Source organism: Takifugu rubripes, chromosome 11 (genome assembly GCF_901000725.2).
Source record: "Takifugu rubripes chromosome 11, fTakRub1.2, whole genome shotgun sequence".
In the NCBI taxonomy this organism is placed as follows: domain Eukaryota; kingdom Metazoa; phylum Chordata; class Actinopteri; order Tetraodontiformes; family Tetraodontidae; genus Takifugu; species Takifugu rubripes.
In genome coordinates this window covers 7,311,628-7,338,522 of record NC_042295.1, presented here as the reverse complement: position 1 = coordinate 7,338,522, position 26,895 = coordinate 7,311,628, and the positions used below count along the sequence as shown (strand labels likewise).

At 41.8% G+C, this 26,895-nt stretch overlaps 1 protein-coding gene across 3 annotated transcripts in view; it reads left to right on the top strand.

Moving 5' to 3' along the window:
• The first annotated feature begins 1,767 nt into the window (after nt 1-1,767).
• The window catches only part of LOC101065673 (cGMP-inhibited 3',5'-cyclic phosphodiesterase A-like), a 43,520-nt gene continuing 18,392 nt past the window's right edge, over nt 1,768-26,895 (top strand). Inside the window, exons 1-3 of one of the 3 annotated variants that reach the window (XM_011608457.2) lie at nt 1,768-3,687; nt 19,895-19,945; nt 26,307-26,552. In XM_011608457.2, the coding sequence (XP_011606759.1) occupies nt 2,776-3,687; nt 19,895-19,945; nt 26,307-26,552 (1,209 nt within the window). In that variant the 5' untranslated portion in view covers nt 1,768-2,775. Of the gene's footprint in view, nt 3,688-19,894; nt 19,946-21,403; nt 21,595-26,306; nt 26,553-26,895 lie in introns of those variants that run through there. The other 2 variants (XM_011608458.2, XM_029844001.1) reach the window with 2 other exon arrangements.

Here is a 26,895-nt window from a genome sequence, read left to right as displayed (position 1 = left end):
CAGAACATAACCATATAAATAACCTCTGTAGTGTTTAGCAAAGCACAGAGAAGCAGTTAGACATTGTGACAGTAATGTCATTTAAAAGAACCAGAGACACACTTGACGTGCACGCTGTCATCCCAGCAAGGTAAACAAACGGCCACTGACGTCTCTGTGGCTGAGTGTGACTGATAGCTTTATGTATTATTAAACAAAACCCTCTGTGGCAACAGGAACTAGCACTATATAAGTCTGAAAAGCAGAAGTTTGCAAGAATGAGGCTGTAAAACATGCCGCACAAAATAAATAATGGATTTAAAGTACAAAGAGAAAGTTTTTGCGATGTTTTGCAGCAATTAGATGTTGAAGATGATGTAAAAGTCTTTAAGTCATTTCCAAAGTGACCTTTTTTGTTTGCAAGTTACCTGCTAACTAATAATGGTCTTTTCCTGCATTGATCCGCAGTTACTGAATAATTTTATTCAGTTTACTTATGATATGTGGAAATACAATGACATAACTATGCCATTGTGGTCTTTTCCTGCATTGATCCGCAGTTACTGAATAATTTTATTCAGTTTACTTATGATATGTGGAAATACAATGACATAACTATGCCATTGTTGCAGTATGTTGACGTGTGAAAAATACTGGATACCCCCCATTATTGCCGCATAATAACTTACATCAGCATGAATAAGCGGGCACTTAGTTTATACACAGTTTATACACTGTCGATTTGAAGTGGCCACACGATTAACTCAGAAAAGTAACAGAGAATTGAAAAGAAAAGAAAAGAAAAGAAAGCATTAGAGACGTTGTGAAGCTACCCTTTAATTACCCCTTACCTATTAATTGAGTTAATGATTTTTCCTACACCTGTGGAGCGCATCTGTCTCCCCCTACTGGCAGTATTACTAATTACAACAACATGAGGCATGCAAGTGCGTATACAGTATGTCTCCTTTAAATACTATTTCTGTCTGACTGAAATGAAACCAAGCAGCTTACCGTGGACTCCAGTAGCAGTTGATTCGTTTATCTACAGAAAGTGTAAACAGCACGGAAATAAAGATATAAAGATAATTAATATGTGTTTTATTAAAACAATGGAATTTGTATTAGAGTAATTGTCACATCTTTTAACTTCTATCTTTCTACCATCACTGCAAACCCCCTGACCTAATCCTTACACACACAAACACACACAAACACACGCACACACACACACACACACACACACACACGCACACACACACACACACACACACACACACAATCCAGTCATTCACAGGCTGAAACAAACCAATGTTTAAATTGCAGCATAAATATAAAGCATCAATAATGGTTGTCCAAGAGCCAAATATTAAACATCCACATGCATCCAGCTCTTTTAAGCACCTCACAGTGATGGATGACACTCTTGAAATACTTCCTAAGTACAACTGGGAGAGTGTGTGTCTGGACAACATCTCTGATGGTGAGATTCATGGACAACTAATATTAACAACATGTGATTTACGGCCTGTTTCTATCGATGTGAAGCAGTGAGATTTGTCTCTGCCATTGCTGCTGCGCCTACACCTCCACTTTTATTGTTAAAGAGATGACAAACCCTGAGCTACACCACATCACAGAGTCCTTGTAACATTGTGCCGTAAAAACAGGAGTACACACAAATTAACTTTGATGAACAAAATTAGAAGAACAAAAAGAGGCAGAAACAATGTTAGACAATCTAGAGGATTGGTCACACTCATTACAACCATTCCAAAGAAACTGCTCAGACATGATGCAAGGAAAATAAAAGTGACTGAGGTCAGAACATCATTTTCTCGCCCATGTTTGAATTCCTAATCCTGCAGAAAGAACTGCTCCTTTTGCTGGAGCTTATAGACCCTGGTGGTGCACCCAGATAAAGCCTCTCATAAGAATGTAGGGCAAACAGGTGAAGGCTTTCCTCAGCCAGTGAGCCAGGCAGCTCAGGATGATGTAATTTAGAATTTTAATCCAGCAGACAGATCACATGCAGACAGATGATTATTGCTACAACTGGATTTTGCGCTTTGTTGTTGTGGGATTGTCTTTTTCATTTTATGTATTTTTTATTTCTTAGTGTTGGAGGACATCATTGGGCATCACCTGGGAACATTTTGTCCTGTATGTGCTTCCTGTTACTTAAATGATACAGAATAATTTCTAGTTTTAAACTGGCAAGAAGTTCTGTCTTTGCCTATTTACAATTCAGAGTAACTTTAAAAATGTGTTTAATGTCATCAATAACCTTATTTTATCATTAATCTTTGAGGACAAGCCAATAAATCTTGGTGTAGACATGGATCCGAGTCCCATCAGCTGCTGAAGCTGATGGACTCAACCAAAAGAGAGGAAATTGGAGATGAAGGACGAATTACAGGACCAACACAAACCAAGGATGCTGGTCAGTGGGAGGAGAGACAGACAGACAAACAGAGAGCGAGAGCGAGAGAGAGCGAGGGGAAGAGCGGAGAGAGGAGGTGGTTTTCAGTCAAAAGACGTTTTCTGGTTCACAGGTTGACTTCAGGGACACGCATGGCTACTGCAGATGTAAGGAAGTCATCAACCACACACATTCAAACAAACTCGGTGATCAACATCATCTAAGTGATTCATGCTGCACACAATGAACTTTTGGCGTCATTGACCCATGTTTGGTGTGCGCGATCGTTGAGGTCAAACTGACCACACACATTTGAGCTGAGAAAGTAAAAGTTCTGGTTTCTCGGATGGTCCTCGCCAAATCCAGTCAAAGTAATGTTTCTGGAGTCAGACGGGGGCTCATTGGGTCGCGCTCTTGACAAAAGCCCTCGGGCGGCGTTGGAGTGCAGCGGCTACGTGAAGACATGTGTTACCCCGTTGTGCCAAGACGCAGGGAGCCAGTCGCGTCTGAGAGTTGCCGTGACATGGACTTGCCGAGCATTGTCGTCTGTGTTTTGTGTTGCCTGCGTCTCTGTTACTCTCGCTCTGTTGCTCAGACTGGTCGACTGGGATGCATGCAGCAGCAGCAGCAGCAGCGGAAATAGCAGCGACTTGGACGGCTCCATATTTGATTTCTCGTCGTGCTGCGCTCTGGATGTGTTTTTTACAGCGTGCTCCTGCGCTCCTCCAATTGTCATCTTTGTATGTGCCTTTCTCTGCGTCGGACTCTATCTGATTCGCTCCGGAGTGCTCCCCCGTACCGCGCTCCTCCTGCTGCTGGTGTGTCACTTGGGCGAAGCCGCAGCTCAGTCCCTCCTGCGCGGGACAGAGGAGCAGCTGCTGTCCCTCGCCGCCACTCTGGTTGTCCTCGGCTGCCTGGGCAGCGGGGCTCTGCTGGTCGTCCAGCTGCGTCAGGGAGTGTCCGTCCTCGTCTCCGTTGGCGTCATCAGGTCCGTCTCGCTCGTCTCTTTCATCAGAGTACGAGCCAGTTGGAGACCCTACCTGGCCTACCTGCTGGGTCTGCTGGGGGTTTTGCTTGCGCGGTATGCTGACCGGCTCCTGCCGGCCCCAGGGACCAACGGGACGGGGTGCTGTGGCTCTGTGACCGGGGCGAAGGAGGAGGACATCCCTGTCTTCAAACGGAGACGGAGAGCCAGCTCCATAGCGGCCTCGGAAATGATGGCTCACGCTCAGAGCAACAACCAGTCCCACCGCAGGACTTCGCTGCCTTGCATTCCGCGGGATCAGGTAAGACTGGTTCACATTCTGGTCCTGAAAGACTGTTCTGTTTCTGTGTGCTTATGACCTTCCATCCACTGGACACTTGGCGCTTCGTGAAGCAGTTCTATCTCAACGTTGGCATGCGTAGCAGCTTTACGCGCACAGCAGTCCGAATGGGATGATGCTCGGTGATGATAATGTATATATTTCTAGTTGTCCCGTCATCCCCACTTACAAATTCACAATTCTCATCTTTAGTAAACGTAGTTTCGTGAATCTTTAAAAAATAGTGAGCAGAGCATCATATTCCTACGTTTACAGTCTTGCCGTTAATTTGGTTATCGTCATGTGCTCGGCTGATAAGCAAATGGAGCACTTAGCATGCCAAGTTAGTGTGCGTCCGCCAGTGGCTGTGCGTGTGAGCGCGCCTGCATAGGTGTGAAGTCACAGCTAAATATTTTGAGTGCTTCAGTTTATCATGGCTGGCAGCCAGCGGTGCTCATGAATGAGTTAGGTGCATTTAATAGTGTGTGATTGCAATAGAAAGAAAAAACTTCTTTCTTGGATTATTATTATTACTGAAGCAGCGAATAGGTGAGAATACGCGGAAATGTTTGAGAATGACCCGTTGCTTATTGATGGATGCTGACTAAAATCTATGAATGAATGAGGTGTTTAAGGTCCGTCGTATAAACCCACTTCAGTGAGCTTTTTACTTGCTGCTCGAATCGCGTCCTTGTTTATTCAGCTGTGCTGCTCATTTCCAGAAATAGCACCGATTCCAGCTTCTGATTGTGTCAGATTGCATCTTCAATGATGATCTTTTTTTTATTCCCATGTGGGAGCTTTTCTCAGGAATCAGCTTCTCACACCTCACATCACATTCCAGTGTATCTGCAAATGAAGCTTTCATTAAATCTGTCAGGTCCATATGGGTTTGTAAAGGAACGATATTCTGAGTCCTTCAGGGCGTAGAAACTCACGCTATGATAAATTATTTAAATGTCTCAATAACTCATCAGTAAACTATACGATAATATTTTCTATATAATTCATACGAAACTCCACATTATATACATACTAGTTACACATGTATATTTATACACACAAGTTTAATATTTTTTTAAAAGACTTTCTGAACCTATGTCAGTTTATTCAAAGTGCAACACAAAGATTACACATAAAAAGTCACTGACTGTCCTTAAAATGTTATGTATGTGCTGAATAACATATAGTGAGTTTTTCTTATCAAATTCCATGAAATAGGGACGGTACTGCAGATGTTATTTGCTTACAGAAGCACCACATTGTCGGTTATTATTCCTTATTTAGATTTTTCTGACTTCAGTTCATCTCCAAATGAGAGGGATGAGGAAAAATAAAGGTACCGTATATCAATAAGCACATGAGTGATTATGCCACCTTAGAATAATATTATTCTAAAATACAAACCAATACCATTATATTTGCAAAAAATAGTAACGATTGCCTGTTTTTTCACGTTCTGGTCAAGTCTTTTGATCCCTTCCTGTGATGGTTTGGAGTAGTAGGAACAAGGGAATAGTCATCTGCAGTGGCCTGAAATCTGTTTTACTATTCTCCAGGTATAGTCGAGCACCAGTGCTGTGTAATGTAATGACGAGGATGGCACGTGGGAGGGAGGACTAGACTAAAACTTTTATCATTTCTAATTTAGAGTAAAATACTCAAAGTAACTTGTCTTTTGCTAATTAATAGCTGTAGTTAAGAAAAAGTGGATTTTATTCCAGCATGATCACTGGATTTGGTAAGAGAAAAAAGAGTCAATGTACCATAGATAAACTCAGAACACATCTTCCCAATCCATCCAACAACCCCGTGGGACAGAAACATTGAAGCAAGACATGCAAGCACGCACTGCTAATCATCTCCAGCAAGCTGGTGATGGAACTGTCATGTTCTGTTCTCTACATTAGCAGTGACATCTGGTGGCAGATTATCATCCAAGCAGCTGCTCAAGAGTGACAACTATATGCTGAAGGATTCCTCACACTTTCACCTCTAGGAAGTCTGCCCTAAATTTTGGAGTGATGTAGAAGAATAGAAAAACCCACAAGAATGAAATGAGCATTGGACACATGTTTACAGTTAGCCTATATATTAGAAGGTAGGTGGTTTCACTGTTTACTTGCTTGCAAACACATTTAAATATTTGATCCAATGAATCAGACAAATGTCTTAGATGTGATTTTTAGTACTTTTCAGTATGTAAAAAAGAAGTAAAACTCCCTAAAGGAAAGGTTTTGTGTGAGTGCACCAGCAGAGTTTCCTTTTCTTACTGGCTGATTCTCTTTTACATTGTGTAGGTTAGTATTAAGCTGCACTTGTAGTTAGAATAGAAACATTTACAAGAACCCAGAGCCTTGTTGTGAAAGCAACAATGGCAGTAAAATATACAGTACTCCTGGACACGGATCAAATGAAGAGAGAGGATCCCCCCCCTCCTCCAAAAAAAAAGATTTTTTAAGGGATTTTTGTTCATGCTCTCAGAAATATTAAACGCTATTATTTAGTGGGCAGCAAAGAAAATCCATCTCAATTACGATGCTAGAATCACCATCTATATATTCTTTAGTTTGGCTATAATAGATTTGTAGAGATCTGCTTCATGGATTTCTCATGTTTTTGCCACCTCTTTCCCTGTTTAACTCCACGGAAGATCAAAGTGACTGGATGTATCATTCAGCAAAAAAATGAGAGTTTCCTTTTCGCACTGTCTCTGCAATGCAAGTGCACAAAAGTTTGTAGGTGCACGCCGGGCATGCTGTGGATAACAAAGCTCTCCAGAGTGCAGTTGTACCTGATTGAAGCAGTGGTTTTCATATGAAGTATTTATGAAGCAGGTCACAACGTCCTGCCAAAACCAGCAGCAGGACAGGCTCTCTGCTGAACTCAGAGATGGAAAACAGCCCTCTTTTTATACTTTTTACATGATGATGGGACGCTACGCTTTAGCAACAATCCTCCTTCTACTCTCAAAGGTCTTTTTGACAGAAGTTGCTGTGAAAGAAGCAGCACATTTTGGAATGTTGTTATCATGTTAAAATATGTGAGCTCAGTGTTTGGAGGCCACCACACTTTCATCATCATTCGAAATGGAGACTAATTAACAGGGATCAGTTTTTACTGTATTCCAGCTTTTGCCAGTACCTGTCACTTAAGAGCACTTCTATATGTTCTGAAGTTGCAGAAGGTTCTGTTCTCTAGTGGTATCAGCCATCAGCAGGAGCATCCCCCCATACTGCATTAGCCTAGGCCAGCACCAGGTGGATACATAATAAACATAAACATAAAAAAGGCATTACCGTGATATTGCGGGCTGCTTTGTTGGTGTTCATCACAATAAAGGTCTGTTCACGACGGGAGAATTCTCCATGCAGGTCATCCAGTGATTTTCTGTATTTTGCACACATTGAGGGGCCTCTTTCAATGTCACCAGTGTGGGGAAATGAGTGAATAACTTGTTTGACATTTGCTTTGAATATAAGGCGAGCTTGGTTTTGAAGGCACTGACGTTTTTGTGCATTTCATGCACAAACTGGTCTTTCCCTTGTAACTTGAAATTCAGCTCATTCATATATGACAATATATCCCCAGCAAATGCTAAATCACAAAGCCAACCTGTGTCACTCAGCTCAGGAAAATCATCAGCTTTCTCAAGTAGTTCCAAAAATGAGCTCCTGTTTAAGCTCCCAGACTCATTGTGTATAGGGGTTGCAATATCAACCTGCCATTCCTTATTCTCCATGCCTTAACATTCAGTGCCTACCCAGTGCCCCTCCCACCGTAACCTCTGTAGGTTCTGTTGTGTGTTTTTGCCTGTCTTGCTGCGAAACCAATTGCCCTTTGGGGACAAATAAAGTTGAAAGTTGACACACTTTCCCCAAACTTAACCAGCGGGCATTGGAGTGGTAAAGCAAGTCCTGGTGATTGGCGTCAGTTTCTTCAAGAAACAACAACAAAAATGATAATAATAATAAAAATGATGATGCTGAAGTCCCCTCGTTTCAATAAAGTTTATGAGTTTATAAGAACTGGGTTTTCCTGCCTAGGGTTGTCCTCTTTCACCCGGTCCTAAATTCTTTTGAGCAATTTGACATTTCTTAGCTAAGTAGTGTTGGGGTCCAGGGTTCTGGGTTGTATGTTGTTTGGTTTCTTCCTGCACGGGGCGTGGAGGAGCCAATATTGGCAACAGCTGGCGCTGCAGGCAGGCACACCTGTCGGCAATCTTCATCAGGCCACCTATTTATGGACGGAGCACCTGTCTGCCAGAGTTGGAGTGTTTTGGTGGTTTCCCTGGTCTCCATGTCACCCTGGGGACTGGAGAGTGTGTGGGTCCTGACTCCTATGTTGGCTCCACCCTGGAGCTCTCTGTGCGCCCGGAAGACTGGATGAGTGCTTCCCTGCGGTCCAGGAGGACTGACAGTTTGATTTGTGAATAAAGACTAGTTTTTGGACTCTTTATCACTGCATTTTGCTTGCTTTTGGGTCCTGTAAAAACCTAATCCTAACAGGTAGCTTGTGCCTTTCCATGGCCACCTACACACTGTCATGCAAAGCGTCTCCACGTTTTTCCCTTTAGGGATTTCATGGCCAGAAACTCCTCCCTTATCTCAAACTTGTCATTTATCCTTCCGATAAAGCTGAGCGGTGTCCTCTACGTCATTATTTTTTCCAATGCCAAAGAATAGAATGTAAATGCTTGCCAGCAAAATCTTTGTCAATTATCTCAACACAGTGAATCACTGTCCTGCATGATATGCTTTTTTTCAAATTTGTTCTTGCTCTCAGGACACAAAATAGCTGCTTACGTATCGTAAAGGCTGATTGGGATACATTTTCCGAGTTAGGGTGCTCGCTTATACACTACTTTTCACAGTGCATTGTGGGAGATATTGAGTGCACTACATCGGGTACAGCAATGCTCACTAACAATTCGGACACTATTTCAAAATGGCGTCCACACTCTTGAATGCACTATGTAGGGTATAGGGGGTGGTTTCGGAAACAGCCATCATCAATGATCTACTCGGAGAGGAGAGGAGAGGAGAGGAGAGGAGAGGAGAGGAGAGGAGAGGAGAGGAGAGGCAGCCATTGCAACTCTGGTCTTTCTTTGTCAAGCTGTAGTTTCCCTAGAACAAAACATACACATTAGCTTGATTTGACTCTAGTTGTGACCGTGCATGTATACCCTGTGATGGTCTGGCAACTTATCCAGGATTTATTCATGCGTAATGGTCTGTGGTTGCTGGGATAGACTCCAAGATCCCCCCACGGTCCTAATTAGGAATAAGTGGCAATTAACAGTAATGGAATTATATAAACAACACGTATCTGTACAAATGGCTGCACCTCATTGTCTTGTTCCCAATTATTCGCCGAATAAAAGGGAGTTGAAGACAATCAAAAAGTCAAATCTGTGGAATATAGTTAACACGGGGAAAGATTGTTGGATGGTGGAATCTTCTTTAGTGAGAGGAATGCCAAGGAAGTGGGTGTATGGAGGAGAAGAAAAGTTAGCATGAGCTGCTGGTAGCTATGTGTGTATATGTGAAAGAAGGAGAAGGAGAGCAAGAATAGGTGGGGGCACAATTAGCTGGAGGGGATGCAGGTAACGCAGGAAGCACCGCATGAGAAAGGAGGAGAGGAGGGGTAAGAGAGAACCTTAGAGATTTCGGTGAGGAGGGTGAGTAAAGAGGGGTGGGTGAGACAACGTTTGCTTCCAAGCACAACAGAAGTGATGATGCTGAAAGGACAACTATCTGGTCCATGTTTTCCCCCATCTCTGTTGCTCTCAGCCTTCACGTGGACTCCCAGATACGCTGGCATAGTCACGGAAACGGGGGGTTGTATCCACGTAATGTGAATGTGGCTGTAGGCCATGTTCTCACTCTGCACGTGTGTTTGGGTGAGAACAACAGTGTTATCCACAACTTGAAAGTTAAGAGTAGCAGCAACTAATTGGAACTTTGCCTGGTCGCTACATACACATACCACACATACACCACACACACTCGGCCCCCCTGCTGGGCACCAAAATGAAGTTTGGTGGATTTGAACAAAGATTGCTTTGTTAGTTGCTGTTAAAAACCACAGACACACTCACTCACTCACACACACACACACACACACACACACACACACACACACACACACACACACACACACACACACACACACAAAGCCACGTGACTTAGTCAGGTATAACCTTTTACTGATGGTTTGCAGTGAGAAACCACAATTAACAAAAATAGAAGTCTACAGTGAGTTGAAGCAGGCTGGGCAAGACAGACAGGACGGGGAGTCAGAGAGCTGCAGCCCAAGTATCATCCATCCATCCATCCATCCATCCATCCATCCATCCATCCATCCATCCATCCATCCATCCATCCATCCATCCATCCATCCATCCATCCATCCATCCATCCATCCATCCATCCATCCATCCATCCATCCATCCATCCATCCGCCCCCTTCCCTCCCTCGCTCCCTCCCTCCATCCTCTCTGAGTGGAGCTTCTGCTATGTTAGAAAGCACTGTGTGGGTGAGGGTGGAGTGTTAAAAGTCTCATATTAAAAGAAATTTGTATCAGGACCAAAGTCAACACTAGTGTGCTTCTCCAGGGATCAATCATTATAATCTTAGTCCTGCCGAGGTCAACTCTGTTGCTGAAGGTGCAGCAGCCTCACTTAGAATCACGCTTGGTTCTGTTGGCCCCCCTGAAGAAGAAAATAGTAAATCAAAGGAGGTGTGCCCCCTGGTATAATTCACACATTAGGACCCTCAAGCAGAAAGTGCAAAGACTGGAAAGGAAGTGGTATTCTTGTAAAATAGATACCTACCATTTAACCTGGAAAGACAGTCTGGCAGTTTATAAAAAGGCCCTCCGTAAGGCTAGAACAGCTTATTTTTCTTCTTTAATTGAAGAAAACCAGAATAACTCCAGATTTCTTTTTAGCACTGTGGCCAAATTAACCAAGAATCACAGTGTTCTAGATCCATGTATCCCTTCTTCTCTTAGTGGTGAAGACTTCATGAGATTCTTCACTGATAAAGTTCTAGCTACCAGAGAAAAAGCTAACCAGGCCATCCCAACAACTGGACCATCACCAAATGTGCTGACTGTGGGAACATACAGGGTCTCCAATGAGCCCTTAAACTCCTTCACCCCTATATATTTTTCGGAGGCGTCTTCGCTAATTCAGAAATCCAAGACCACAACGTGTCTTTTAGATCCCATCTCAACACACCTGTTGATGGATGTTTTACCAATGATAGGCAGATCTATCCTGGACCAGATCAATTGTTCTTTAGTGACTTTAGTTATGTACCCCGGTCCTACAAGGTGGCAGTGATTAAGCCGTTGCTTAAAAAACCATCACTGGATCCTGATGTCTTAGCAAATTATAGGCCGATATCCAACCTTCCTTTTATCTCTAAAATGCTAGAGAAGGTTGTGGTGACTCAGTTACTGGAGCACCTGTAGAGAAACACCCTGTTTGAGATGTTTCAGTCAGGCTTTAGAGCTCACCGCAGCACAGAAACAGCACTTATTAAAGTTACTAATGATCTTCTTTTTCTTCAGATCATGGACTGGTTGCTATGCTGGTTCTGCTTGACCTCAGTGCTGCTTTTGATAAAGTTTATCACAGCATCCTGTTACAGAGACTGGAACATATGATTGGGATTAAAGGGACAGCACTAGATTGGTTTAGATCATATTTATCTGATAGATACCAGTTTGCTCATGTCCATGGTGTTCCCTCCTCATACAGTAGGGTTAGCCATGGAGTTCCACAAGGTTCTTTACTTGGACCAGTCCTTTTCACTTTGTACATGGTTCCCTAAGAAAACATTATTTATTGGAATAAATTTTCATTGTTATGCTGATGACACTCAGCTATAATTATCCATGAAACCAAAGGAGACAGAGCAGTTAGTGAAGCTTCAGACCTGACTTAAAGACATAAAGTGTTGGATGTCTTCAAATTTCATCTTCCTTAACTCAGGAAAAACTGAGGTCATGGTGTTTGTTCCTGAACCTCTCAGGGATATATTAGATCACATGATCACTCTAGATGGTATCTCGTTAGCGTCTAGTCTCTCTGTGAGGAATCTTGGAGTAACTTTTGACCAAAATCTGTCTGTTAACTCACCCATTAAAATAGTCTCTAGACGTGCCTTTTTTTCCACCTGAGAAACATCGCAAAGATCAGGAAACTACTGACATGGCATGATGCTGAGAGGTTAGTCCATGCATTTGTTACTTCCAGGCTGGACTATTGTAATTCTTTATTATCAGGGTGTCCAAACTCCTCTTTAAGAAGCCTCCAGGTGATCCAAAATGCTGCAGCCAGAGTTCTGACAGGTATTGACAAAAGAGATCACATAACTCCTGGTGTACTGGTGTCTCATCATTGGCTGCCCATTAAATTTAGAATAATTTTTAAAATTCTTCTTCTGACCTGTAAGGTCCTCAGAGGCCTAGCTCCATCCTACCTGGAGGAGCTAGTGACACCTTATCATCTCAATGAACTGCTCCGCTCTCAGAATGCTGGTTTACTTGTGGTCCCCAGAGTCTCTAAAGGTAGAACGGGGGGCCGTGCAGCCACCAGACCCCCCTGCTGTGGAACCAGCTCCCTGTCCATCTCTACTTTTAAGATTAGATTTAAAACCTTCCTCTTTGAAAAAGCTTTTTGTCACTAATTCTGTAGTTGCAGTTACTGTCCTAGACAGACAAATTATCATACTTAGGGGGTCGTCTAATTATTAGGTTAACATCTTAGTTATGCTGCTATAGGCCGAGGCTGCCGGGGTCCAGAAACATGATCACCTGACAGGCCTCTGTCACCCCACTGGGTCATGGCTGCCTCTCCTCTCCTCTCCTCTCCTCTCCTCTCCTCTCCTCTCCTCTCCTCTCCTCTCCTCTCCTCTCCTCTCCTCTCCTCTCCTCCCCTCTCCTCTCCTCTCCTCTTCTCTCATTGATGATGTTATTTCTTGTATAGTTTCTCTGCTTCTCCCCTCCCTCTCTCTGTATCCATCTACAGGTATAGCCACCTTTATAGCTGTATGCTGTCCTGCTGACCTCCAACCCTGCTGATCCACTCTACTCTTATACCAGCAGCTTGTATTATTAATATATTTCTATCATCTCTGTCTGTTCCCTCCTCTACCTGTCCTCCCCCTTCTCCGCTCTCTCTACCCAGCCTGCCATCAGCAGGAGGGTCCCCCTACATGAGTAGTCCTTCTCAAGGTTTCTTCCTGTTAAAGGGGAGTTTTTCCTTGCCACTGTTGCTTGTTGCGGGTCAGGCCCTGGGATTCTGCAAAGTGCCTAGAAACAATTTTGATTATAACAGATGCTATATAAATAAAGATTGATTTGATTTGATTTGATTTGATTTAACAGTTTTCCCAACCAATTATAGACAGTGGAAATGCTTTATGCTGGTCAGAACCCAGTGGTCCAGTGGTCATTACTTAAATCAAATGGTTGGGGTTTTTTTTTAACTTTGGGCAGTGTTTACCCCCTCCAAGGTGCCTGCAACTGTTATTTACTGGACAGGGAGAGACAAGCCAAAAATTATGGTAAACTTCAGCTCTTCAGCTCAGTGCACGCATGAAATGAGAGGAGGATTTGAGAGGACCATCTTAATATGTAGGCCTCACTTGGCAACTAGAATGAATATTTTGGTACTCAATATATAGCAATTACAAGAAAACACACATGCGCACACATCACCTGGTCTTATCAAAGGTCCCAGATGTCTCATGTCCACCTAAAGCAAGACCTCCTTCGAGATTCAGCTCAAGTGTCATTGTGTGTTAGATCACAGACCCAGTCAAGCAGCATCTCTATCCTACACACACACACACACACACGCACACACACACACACACACACACATAAACACAATAAATGAGCATGATTTACATGTAGGTTCCTTGTATAATAATATCAAGCAGGTTTACACGTGAGTCTACGTACGTGTGGGTTCGCTTCCTTCATGATTGATGCATGCTCAACAGTCTGCCAACAGTGTGGTTGTCTTCGGGCTGTCTGTAGATTACCCGGTCAGATCATCAAAGAACATAATTGCATCAGATGCTTATGGGAGTATTTTTTATCATTATTACTATCCCTCATAATGCACACACGACGGCTGCAGACGCACACAGTGACGCACATCCTGCAGGTAATTGGTAAAGTTGTGTTGTGAGATAGCAGGTCCTCTGGTTTGATCTGGAAATGAAAACTACGCTTAAAAAAATAAATACAGTTGAAAATAACACAATTTTATTTAAGGTAAAATAAATTAAAACAATTTGTCACATTATGTCATTTATTTTGTAATTTGGTAGTAGGACGCAATTATTGAACACATTTGGACTGAAATAAAGCAAAGGTTGAGAGCAGAGTCATGAAAAGTTAAATTCAGTACAAATGTAAGTGGTTACTAAATAAGCCCTCAACAGAAACATAATTGGGATGTGTTTGATCCCATGTCGTAAAAAGAAGACGGTGATTTCTGTAAGAACACAAAAATAAAGAGTAATAAAATTTTGATGAGAAGTCATCTTAAATTCATGATTGGCTCAGCCAAAATCAGAAAATGAGAAGCTTCAAAACATTGTGAGTCTCAGGAAGCAGACATGTCTGAAGGTACCGGTGTCTTCCAAAACAAGCCAGCGTCCCTCTCCTTTACAATCTTTGCTAAGATATTTGATGATTTAACTATTTTTGCAAGTTTCATCTGTACCCAGAGGCAGGTCAAGCAGCTCTAATCTGAAATGTTTATTGATTTGCTTTGTTGCAGTGGCAAAAAGAGTTCATATTTAACATCAAACTGCAGCACAGTCTGGAGGGACTCTCTGAAAACTGAAAACATGAAAATGGACTGAACTGCAATCAAAATCTTGTTGGGGATCATTTTTCTCTGCGGCATTTCGCTGCAGGCAACAAAGATCCATAAACAACCTCCTCCCCTGAAAATATTCTTCTCTTTAAACTCTCTTAGTAACTCCCTTTCTGTGTGCACAGGCACGTGTTTCTGTGCGTGTCCATGTGTGTGTGTGTGTGAGAGAGAGAGACTGGTTTTGTCTGCTTGTCCCTTTCTGTTTTCTCTCTGTCCAACTTTCACAGGACAAATGCCAAAGGCAGTATTTTTTGTCTGTCCTCAGCTGCCATCACTCACTCGGTTATGTAAGACATTGCTGATGCGGGGTGTGTGTGTGTGTGTGTTTGTGTGTGTGTGCGCGCGCGCGTACGCGCAGACAGACAGACAGACAGACAGACAGACAGCTGGGTTTGGTTCCTCACAGAGAGGTTTGCTATCAATGATGACAATTTCTGTTCTTTGCACTAATGTTGTTGACTTTACAATATTAAAAAGTCAAGGTAGGAAGGCACAGAACCACATTATTGGCACTAATATTAGACTATTATTTAAAATAATGACCCTGATGTGAAAAAGGAGACAATGAGCTGTTTACATGAGCATGAAGATGTAATTATTATCCCATTTCTGGATTTATCAGATTATAATTGATCATATAAACGGCATAATGTGACCTGTTTATCACATAGTGGAAGCTATTTGATTATGAGAGACCAGATTAAGACACCTAGATTTCTAACTATTAATGACTGTCTCTGCATATGTACCTTTTTTATCAGATTAATTCCATTGATATGAGGGTCACAACATGAGCACAAGACAATAAACAACATACATGGTGTGCAGGAGTAGAAAGTCAACAAAGAGCCAATTTTGGCTCTTCACTTCATCACAACATGCGTAAGTAGTCAGAACTGATTATGATCTAAATATATAGTAGAATTTTTAGGTGATGAAAATAGGTCCATTATCATTGAAACATTACAATCTGCTGATTTTATTAATTACACAGAAGATGAATAAAATCTCCTCCCCTCAAAGCCCTGCTAGAAAGTTGAGATGATGGTTGTGGAAAAAAAACATGAATCATAAAATTAAAACATAAAACAAAGAAAAATCTTCTTAATCTTAATAACTTTGCTTTTGGAGTTCTCCCCGTTTCGTGCTTGTGTTCATAACGATACAATGTTTTCCTTTTTCAGTGCAGAGTTTGTTTTCAGTGGTACTATTCTGGTTCCATTAGAAGGACAAAAGAGGGTCTAAAAATCAAAAATAAAGCAGTTATTGGGCAGAGTGCTAATTTTAGAAACAAAAGCATCAGTATTTAGAAATAATTGGATCATGCTTGAATGGCGCCCGCGTTTTCTCTGAAGTGAGTGCCTCTCTTCCAGGCGAGGTGGCCCGAGGCTGTAATGTGTTTACAGGACAACACACACATGCACACACACACACACGCACACACACACACACACACACACACACACACACACACACACACACACACACACATATATATACTTTCAGTCGTTTGCTTCCTCAGGGCCCAGTGCAGCTTGTCCTCTTCTTTCATTCATCTTATTTTGGTCAACATGTTTCTCTCTCTACTCTTTCCTCTCTCCTCTCTCATTCAGCAAGGAATTGAATGAATGAGTGCTTATTGGATGAAGCTGCTTCGGTGTGAAACACGGTGTGTGCGGTGGGTTTAGCCTAGGGACAAGACTACCCAGAAGATGGATTCTTTCTATGGATTTGTTCCCATGTTTCCCACTTGGGTCTGTGTCGTTGGTCTCTGTTAGCCATGTTTACTCACACGGTATCTGCAGACATCATTCATTTATTGTGTGGCTCCACCAAAATTAGTTGGCAAAATATCATTTTTAGAGTTTCAATTTTGGAAAAAGCTAACTTTAAAATTCCCTATATACCAAAAATTAAGCTTGGGGAGGCCTTTATTTATCTATTGATGTTTAAGAACACAGACTGTCGACAGCTGGTGGCAATCTGAAGAATGCTTGATCCCCATAAAGTTCTCTGATAGAACATGCTGGGGTCTGTAATTTGGGCCAACAGGATATTGAGTATTGATGAAATTTTGATTAACTGTCATCATGAACACCATTTCAAATGGAAGACAATGATCTTAATGGTATGATGGAACTCAAAAATGCTAATGACTGCTAGCATCCTTGTAAGCAGATGGCATTAAGTCTTAGACAAATGCAAAAAAAACAAAAAGAAACAGGAGAAAACAGTGCAATTGTTTTGCCTTTTTGGATGTAAAATGACTGAGATCTCTGTGCTGGTTATCCAATTGTTAGGGAGAAAGTGATCAGTTTTCTTCCCGTGCTGTTGCCATCAGAGGAATGAGACGGAAGCTTCAGTTTACTTGCTGCAAGGGCAGCCACACGTCTGCAGTGTGGGCTACAAGTGTGGGCCCTGGTGAGGTTTATTCTTATACTAGCACACAAACATGTAAGATTACAATAAGCGTAAGTGTAAGCGTCATTTGATAAAGTATAAGCATCACATGATAAAACAAAGCATGATATATACAAAAGGAACATATAAGAAAATGGGGGATGGAGTGTCACAGGATGTTCAGGTTGTCCCCTGCTATCCCGAGGTGAGCATGTGAGCATCACATACGAGGACAAATCAAAATGTACAAATCTAAACTTGGAGACAGGAGGCAAATATTTATTCATCTGACATTACATGCAAAGGCTGAGTCATGTAACTCCGCTATGAAACACGTACACGCACGGATGCACACATGGGCACACTTCCCTGGGGCCCCGTTGGTGTCCTATCAACCCAGCCCATTCAAGGCAGAGCCATGAATATTTAGTCATATTTATTGATATACAGTATTTTACCATTCAAATCTATTATCTTGTTCTACATATTTAGCGTCCTATTTACCTCATTTTCTTATCAACGCTACTAAAAAGCTGTCTCCCTCACTTTCTGCACGTTATGTTTACTTATTCATAGCCAGTGTAAACAAGTCATCCCACCATGACTTCTGGGAAGGCTGTGAGTTTTATGGTAGGTGTGCTGCTTGTTAATTATACATACCAGAACTATTTTAATTCCTTCCAACAGCTAACATCCGTCTTTTTCTGTCATCTGTGTAAAGGTCTATGTATGTAAGCTTGAATGTACCTCTGAGGCCGGCATGACTCATTTCTCATGTCCCCGTGTGTGGCAGTGTTCATCTCAGATTTAAGCTTTTAGATTTTGTTGATTTTGTGTCGATTAGTATTCCACTATCATCTTTACTCTTGATTTGTGTGTTCAATGTTAGCAAAGTGACAGATGTGCAACACGGTCCTCCGTGCGTGGGTGCACAGACCACTTGCCCTGAAAGAGTGACGTGAGCATGTAATGAGATTAATAAGCCTTGTGCTGGTGTGGTCTGGTTTCAGCATGCATTGACGGGACCCCTGATATGCTGATTGTGGACAATTAGAATAACAGGAGCCAGCGCTAACATGGTTTTGAGTGATGACGGCGATAAGCACGTGTCTTAATTCACGTGTGTGATTCGGTGGATGGACTCAACATGCAGAGATCCCAGGAAGAGGAGCACTCCCTGCTAAATCAATGTAACATGTGATGAGTGGCTAAATAGGTATCTTTGGGTTGCAATAAACCATAAATAAAGGTTGTATAATTAAGCTTTTAGAATACTGAATCCAGCAACAATTACAACTTGCATCACATATCTGTAGGGGCCTTTAGGCGCATCTTTTATCTTTTCCCCCCTTGTTTCAGCTGGGTTCTAGTCAGAACAGCTGCTGGTCTGTAGGGGATTTGGTGTGGCCCGCTGGGTTCCTCTGCTCTGAATTACTACGCTCGTGACAACACAGACCGTGTGTGCTTCTATATGAATGTGCACGTGCGGGCAGCGTTATGTGAAACATAACACAGTTTCCTTTCATTGTGTCTCATTTTGTTGCAATATAATAGGAGATGTTCTGCATTCCACCAAACCAACTCTGCGAACAGTGGTTAGTGCCAACATTAAGATCTCCCTCTGCTGGCTATTATGTGTTAATGCACATCAACGTTCCTGACATTATATCCTCAGCAATATGCGTGTGTGCGTGCACGTGCTTACGAATATGACAACGTCATACTGAGAAGGATTTCTGTTTTTTAAGGTTGTTCTTTTATTGTTTACTTAAACTGAGGTAATCATTGGGGTTATTTATCTCCAAACTGCAGAATGGACTTGTGATTTTTCAGTTCCTTGTAGATTTGACATGTGAAGTGAAAAGGGCAAGCAGAGCATAAGATGGAACAGAAGTTAAGTGGCTGACTATTCTAAATGACAATATGCTGAAAGAGAAAATGGATGTAGTCTGTTTTTCAAATGAAATTTATGACATTGTGACCAAAATCACATGATCACAGTTCACATTATTTACATGATAATACTTGAAAGCTTCTTGCCAGGCTCAGAACCTACAATTTTCACAAAACTGTATGATTTTTGTATACTAGACACGCAGCTCTGCTTATTGTCAAACAGTATGAAGCAGGTAGTTCTATGGCTTCTGAGCCTCTGATCCTCAGACTGTGAGTTCAAGCGGAGGTTTAACCCCTGTGGGCTTGTCATCACCCAGCACACAGTCATATGTGTCAAGTGTGAAGCAACTTCATGATTCTTGCGTCTTTCAAGCATTTTGTCTAAGCAAGACAATGATGTGTTCAATGTGGTTTCAAAAAGCAGTCTCGGATTGTGCTGTATAGCTATACAGGTATGTATGATGTCTCCTCCCCTCTGTCTGTTCTTCTCCCTTCTCCAACTTCTTTATTCAGTAAGCCATCAGCACGATGGTCCTCCTGTATGAGCTTGGTCCTATATAATTGTTCCCTGTTAAAAGGGAGTTTTTCCCTTGTTACAGCTTCTAGATATAAATGAATTAGGTATACAGAGCCCATGTGCTAATTTGTGTTGCAGAGTTGCAAAGTTAGTTCTTCATTCAGTCTTAGGATGGGGCCATTTGTGCCTCACCTTCATCCTTGATCTAGCAGCTGCTGAAATGTAGGTCAGAGCAGATTCTGCATTCTGTTGAAGGATGCAGATTAAGGCACTTCTTATTCTTATTCTTGTATGCTCAAAGTTACCTGCAAATTTCAAAGCCTATTATCACTTAGGAAAGAAATGATAGCAGATCATAGAATGGGGAATAAAACCTTTCTGTGTCTTGTGTTATGAGTTCTAACAATGGCTACTCTTTTGGGGGTTTTTTGGTTTGTTTTATTTAAATTTTTTTTGGTCCTATTCCCAGATGATGTGCCAGCCAGAATGGGACTACAAGAGAGCTCTGAGCAGATCCCAGGTCAGTGCATCAAGGAAATGGGAAATTGGAGGATGGATGGATGTTTTCTCTTCATTGGTTGGTTGGTCTGATTGTTGTTAGCAGGATTCCAGCCTTTCATAGTGGAGAGAACAGCAATACAAGTTGTAAAAGCTGTAAATAAAATGTTTGGATGGTGGTGGCAGCATCATGCTGATGTTTCATCTTAAGAAAATTAACAATTGTTAAAAAAGTGAAAGGCCTGAAAGTGACACAATAACATTTAAATTTGTTTGAACCAGAGCATTGGAAACATTGAGAACTCTGAGGTGTTATAATCAAAGTCAATATCCAATAATTCTGCATATATTATACATAGCGAATTATCTATGTGCTGCAGTATTATTTGGTTGTGGTTCTTATGTGGTATTGCTTCAACCTCATAGGGTTAGAGGGCTACATTTGACAGTGAAAAGGCCATCATCTGAGTTGAGGATAGTAGATAAGGTCAGTAATTTAGCATTCAGCCATCAATGACGTAAAGTGGGAATTTATGAATTCAATATGAAGTGAACTGTCCATGAACTGCAAACCATATGCTGCAAGGGTTTTTGAGTGTCCACAGGATCCTGGGAGTTATGTTTCTGGGGACAGTTTGCCCCTGGTACCATCTCTCAAGAAAAGCTGATTCTGAGTAAGGGGCCAGATGGAAACAAAGTAGAACTGACTAGTAAACCACTTGAAAAAAGAAAATGGAACCATGTCCAAGGTGAGGAAAGAGCTGCTGTCTCATCATGTTGAGACATCATTGTTGTGGTAGTTTGGGCATCTCGGGGTGTGATTTGGAATACATACAGCTGGGAGGACACCCAGAAGCAGACCCAGATCAGGAGAGGTGGGGGAGATTATATTTTTCATATGTCCCTGGAAGGACTTTGTGCTCTCTGGGAGGAGCTGATGGACGCAGAAGAGAGGATGTTCAGGGGTTCTCTACTAAAATTGCCAACCTCTCAACCTGCACCTGTACTGTCTGTTCCATTGTGACTCTTCAGAAGTTAGAGGAGATCGCAGACAATTTGTCATGGGGTTACAGTGGAACCTATACTACCAAATAAGTACTCTTCATGCCATATGAAGAGTGGGTTCCAGTAGAAAGCCATGTTGTGACATCTGGCTGCTTCTCCCTTATCACGCATCAGCTGTTACCACAGGAAACTCTAGCCCAGCAGTAGTAAGGCTGTCCAACAGAGCCCCAAACAACTATTTTATGGTTCCAAGATGAGGCCCTTTGATCTTTGTCCTGAGGTATCCCAGGGGCCAGGTATTTCCAATACCAGCGATTTCTGTGTACCATAGATCTTCTCATTGCCTGAGCCACTTGAGAGCATTTGCAATTGGCAGATGTAGAAGTAGGGAGGGGTGAGTGGGGAGAGGGAGGTTCGTTAGGCAGCAGAGAGGAGGAGAGAGGAGGAAAGGAAAGCTCTGAAATCGCCAGATACTTCACACAGGAACCCTTGTGATTGTCACTTTGGACCTTGGGGCATTAGAAAAAACAAACAGAAGAGAGCATAGACCTGACTCTGGTTTGAGACCTCATGGTGGATTGATCCATTCAGAACTGAACGATGCAGAGAAGGCACTCAGCAAGCATTGTGGGTCGGCACCAGGATGACACACGTCCTCCTAATCAGGTTCAGTATTGTTTTTACTGGACTTTTCACCTTTTGGCGCAGGTGCATGCTGCCGTGTGTTCTGCACGTCTGTGTGTGCAGGAGAAAGGAAAGCCATTCATTCAGCAGCGGTGAGATAGTATAAGTGGGACAACTCGAAGCAACGTCTAAATTAAGCTTCCTGATACAGTAGAGTTTTTAGGTCAGTTACGCTGGGTGTTGGTGTTGGTGAAGGTTCGGTGCCACTGTTGTCCTTGGATGTTTTTTTGTTGAGCAGCTTGTGCTGTGGAGGTGAATCTAGTAACTATCTGTTATATAACACTGACACGATGTTTATCAAAGCTGCACAAAACACTTGTTTGCTTGTTTTCATTTTTAGCCATCTATGGATTTGGTCATGTCACATTATCCTTCTTTAATAAAATGTGATTCTTTGTCAGTTCTCACCCCGGTAAGTAAGTAGGAAGCTTAAAATGAAAGTGATTGGTAGCAAATGGGTAACCCTAGTCTGCTAATCAACACAGATCTTCATGTTCATCTTCTGGAAGATGGATCTCGCCTGTGGCAGTGCTTCATTATCTACTACCTCCTCGGCATCAATTCTTAAAGCTGACGCAGGTGTACAGGCTTTTTCTTGGTATGATGTGCAGGTTTATTCTTGTGGCAAAGCAGCACAAAGTAATCAAGAGCTCCTCCCTGTCAATGTCAATAGGCACAGAAGAGCTCAGCTGGCTTCTTACAGTAACTCGTTCTCTTTTACACTTGGATGACTAACGCTCGCGTGTCCACTCCACTCATCTGTTTCTCTCCATCATCTCTTCTTTCTCTTGACCTATCTCTCTGTGGCTCTTTTTCCTATTTTCCCCCTCTCATCTGTGCTCTTACCATCTGCCTTTATGCCTCTTCTGCCTCCATTTTTCTCTGACTGACTTGTAGTGGGTTGTAGATTTGTGTTTAGTGCCCCCACATTAATGTAACATTTTCGTATATCCCAGTTGAAATTAATCCAGAGTTTTGACTTGGTTGTAGCTATTAAACACAAATCTGTGGCAGGTGAACTTGTGCAGGAATAATGTAGCTAAATTTGGATGGATGTGTTGGGATTGACTGATGTCCTGGTTCAGGTTTCACCCTCTGAAAGATACAAAAACATACAAACATAGAAATGAACTCTGACCTCTGCAGGCAATAAAAAAAATTACCTTTAGTATTACTGCGCATGTGTAAATGGTAACTTATGATTTTGTGGCATTTGAAGTTACACTGCAGTAAAAGTTCAAGTCCCTGCTGTCTCTTTTGGATCCCCCCTCATTTCAAGGGAAGAGCAAAGTCTGAAGGTGCATGAAATATAAAGAAAAGTGCAAGAGGCTCAGACATCCCACGTTTGCACTCAAATCTAGGATTGTGTCTTGTGGCATACACTGATTGAAGCTTTACCCTTTTCCAGTGGTTTAGGACACAGAGGGGAACTATATAGATCGCTACATACGACTTTGGTATAATCTATAATATTACGCTGTGAAGTTCTGGAAAAAAAATAGCTCATCACAACTGCTGCTATTACAACACAAAACCCACAGTAGAAACAGCAAGGACAGAGTTTACCATTCAAAATGGATGGTAGATGGAACAGGTCCCCATTCCAAAGCTAAACTGAACTGTTCCCATTTAGACGAAGAGTGGGCAGCAATTTACTCTTTAACATATCCGATGTTAGTGCATAACCATATATTGATTCATTTATTACAAAATGTTTCAAAATCTCATCTTTGTTGTTAGGATTTTACTTTTTTCCCCCCACATTTTCCAGCGACAACATATTCAGTATGCAAATATGCATATTATAATTTGCAGGACCCCCCCCCCCCCCCCCCCCCCCCCCCCCCCCCCCCCCACACACACACACATCAATTTAAAACCAATTATTTAATCAAAATAAACCTCCATCAGGGGCCTTTCAAGCATAAACACTGTGATTTGGAACAGCCCTATATTGTAATAACTAGAGACACACATATTCATTTTTAATCTGTGTTTTTTGGAGAACAGCAACAATGTTACGGTGTGCTGCATTTTGTCTATCTGCAGAATGTCTGGTGGAGCCGCTGGTCCCTCAGGTTGTTCTGTTACATGCATGCCTGTGTGCCATGTGTAGCCATTGTTGATGTACTCGTTGACCATTGCTGCCTCGGCTCTCTCCTGTGGGCCTTTAGATAGGAGGCAATCAATAACCTCCTTTTTCTCCTTGTCTCTGCCATGATGCCCCATCAGCACAAAATGCTTCAGCATTCTGCAGAGAAAATACGCACAAAATATCACAGATTGCTGTTTTTAATTCAGGGTTATAGTGATTCTACCAGGGAACGGCATGATAAATGTATGGAAAGAATGCATACACCCACCCCCACACACACACACACACACACACACACACACACACACACACACACACACACACACACACACACACAGGCACATATCTAGGCTCCCTTTATCGTACTCTCCCCTGACATTTAGCTAAACAGAGTCCATTACTGCCAGGTAATGGGTGAATGTCACAATAGCAGGATGTCATAAAGCTGTGGAGTCGTCTAATGGGTTTTGTTCAGGTTGAGCTGACACATGCACACCCTCAAATGCACCCATATAGAGACACATGTGCTTCCAGGAAACTTTGATGCCTGTTGATGCATTTGTTCATCACGCCACCACCCTGGGCGATAACATGTTTGAATAGCTAATATGATCTGTTTAAAGAAGCCATTTACAACTGCAGCAGTTAAATGCAGTGGTGGGTGGGTAGGGAGCGGGGGGGGAGGGGGTGGGGGTATAACAACAGTCAAGGCACCACTGAAATATTAATAATATATTTAAAAAGAAAATAAAACTCCATTCAGCTGAACAAACCCATTAAAGTCTTAAATTACAATGATTACTACTACTACTAGTTAGATTCTGACTTTTGCATTTGCAAATACGAAAAATGATTGTGACTTTAATGTAAAGAATTATTATTTTTATTTATTGAACAATTGGTACAGTGGCCAATTTATTTATATTCTGGGGATGAGATCTGTGATAATCTTAGCCTGACTTATAAAGGAATCAAAAGTGTCTAAAAATATTTTCTGTGCTATATTTTATATTACATTTTTAAGGCAGAACAAGGCTTTGCTGAATTGTTCAGTTGTCACATAATCTTCCATGTCCTTATGTGAAAACAAGGACAGCAAAGCATTTTATGGCAAGAAAAGGTTGCAGAAGAGGAGCATCTCATGTAGGAACCAATTTACATCTGTGCCTCAGTCTTTGCCTCAGATAATCTACAATCAGCCTATCTGGAGGTTTTATCTCTTTATTTTGATTATGCAATCAAAATGTTGTTGTTTCCTCCCTTTTGTTTCCTGCTTTGAAAGTGGGACCTCTACTTACGAACGTCTCTACATGCGGAATTTCCAGGTTACGATACGTCTCAACAGGAAAATATTTCCTCTTGTTACGAAGATACTCGCAGCTCGCGGAGTTTAGCGAACGTAAACATGCTTGTAGCTGCTCTGCCATTGGCTATCACCTAGCATCTTCCTGTCATTCCATTGGCTAGGAGGGACGTCAATATGTACAGGTATGCGTGTATCCCAGCGTCGTCTTCGTTTAACTTTTATTCGCTATGGACCCAGGAAAGTGATGGAAAAAAGTGAAAAAGAGTTTGTCCACACAAACAAAGCAAGAAATAATAGAAAAGCGTGAAAAAGGGATGCATTTGGTTGATCTCGCCAAAGAATATGGCTGTAATACATCGACGATCAGCACGGTATATATTGTGGGTGTTTGAATGTTTGTCCATTAGATGGCGATGTTACCACAAGTGTTAACGTTCGTTGCTAGTAATGACAGCTAATGTACGATTAGCCTGTAATAAAGTTCATTTTGTTCCTGGAGAAGCCTTGCACTGAATTCCTACATTTATTGTGAGGTAATCTAATCATAACATGTATTTGTTACATGTTTTGATGCATTTTTATGATTTATAAAAAAAACATTGTCCGAATTTTTAGGGGCTTGGAACGGATTAGGGCATTTACATGGAAAACGCGTCTCTATTTACGTAATTTTCAGGTTATGAAACAACCTCCGGAACCAATTAATTTAAAATAAAGTAGAGGTCCCACTGTATATATAAAGAGGTTCACAGAGAGTTTGCTTCCTTTTGTTCATCATTGCACCATGATCACCATGATTTGTTTGATTGTTGTTTGATTTGTTTCTCTATGCTTATTTAATAATTTGTACATAAACAGTTTCATGTCTGTCTGTAGCACAGTAAAATTCTATTTTATTTTCCTGCTTTATCTAAAACAGTCACCACGTGGCCAATTTTCTACAGCAAGTATTGTCCACGGGCCTTTTCCTAACCCTAACACTACCTCTTGCTTGCTGACTGCTTAGGCAGCCTTCAGCCCTTCTGTGGCCCTGATTAGGACTGAGCAGTTGTTAAATACAAATCGTGTCTTTTGGCTCTTTTTGAAGGGACCCGCCATTTGAATGCACTTCCTCGGTGCATCCCGATTGGTGTGCAAGTGTGTACATTTCTATTGGTTATAAACTGAAGAGAAGTTAACCAGCACATGACCTCAGATGTGTTTTATGTCCACTATACAACTAAATATATTCTAAATCTTCAGCTGTTCATTACATCACCACAGACCAAATACATTTTTATCTTTTCCCTTCAGTCATCTGGCACCAGTGTGGTTGTGGACATTGCGGTGATGGGAGAAGCCCATGGTTTGATCTCGGACCTGCTGGCAGACCCCTCATTGCCCCCTAATACCTGCAGCTCCTTGAAGGCTGTCAGAAACCTGCTCAGCACCCAGATCAGCCTGCAACCGCTGCACCGGCCTCGTCTACCCGCAGACATGCACGCCTGCTCTGACTCTGAGGATGGGCCTGAAAAAACAGAGCGGCTGGCCATCCCAAAGGTACACCCTTCAGATAATTAATTCTTTTTTTCTATTGTCTGTGCCTGCAACCATCTCAAAAGTACAATTACATCCAACCATATAGGTAGGACTATGGTTCCTCTCCCTTGTCAATCTTCATATAAACTTATGTATTGTTATCTTTTATTTTTTTTAATAGCTATTGCATTAATTTCTAAACATAATTTGATTTACTTAAGTAAATATTCCAATTGTAATTTAATTCCAAAAGAAAACTATTTCACTACTTTACAATCACATCATCATCTAGTTACTATATCACAATATCATTTAAATACTCCTGTTAATTAGGTAACTGACTAATTATATTAAACAGATGGAA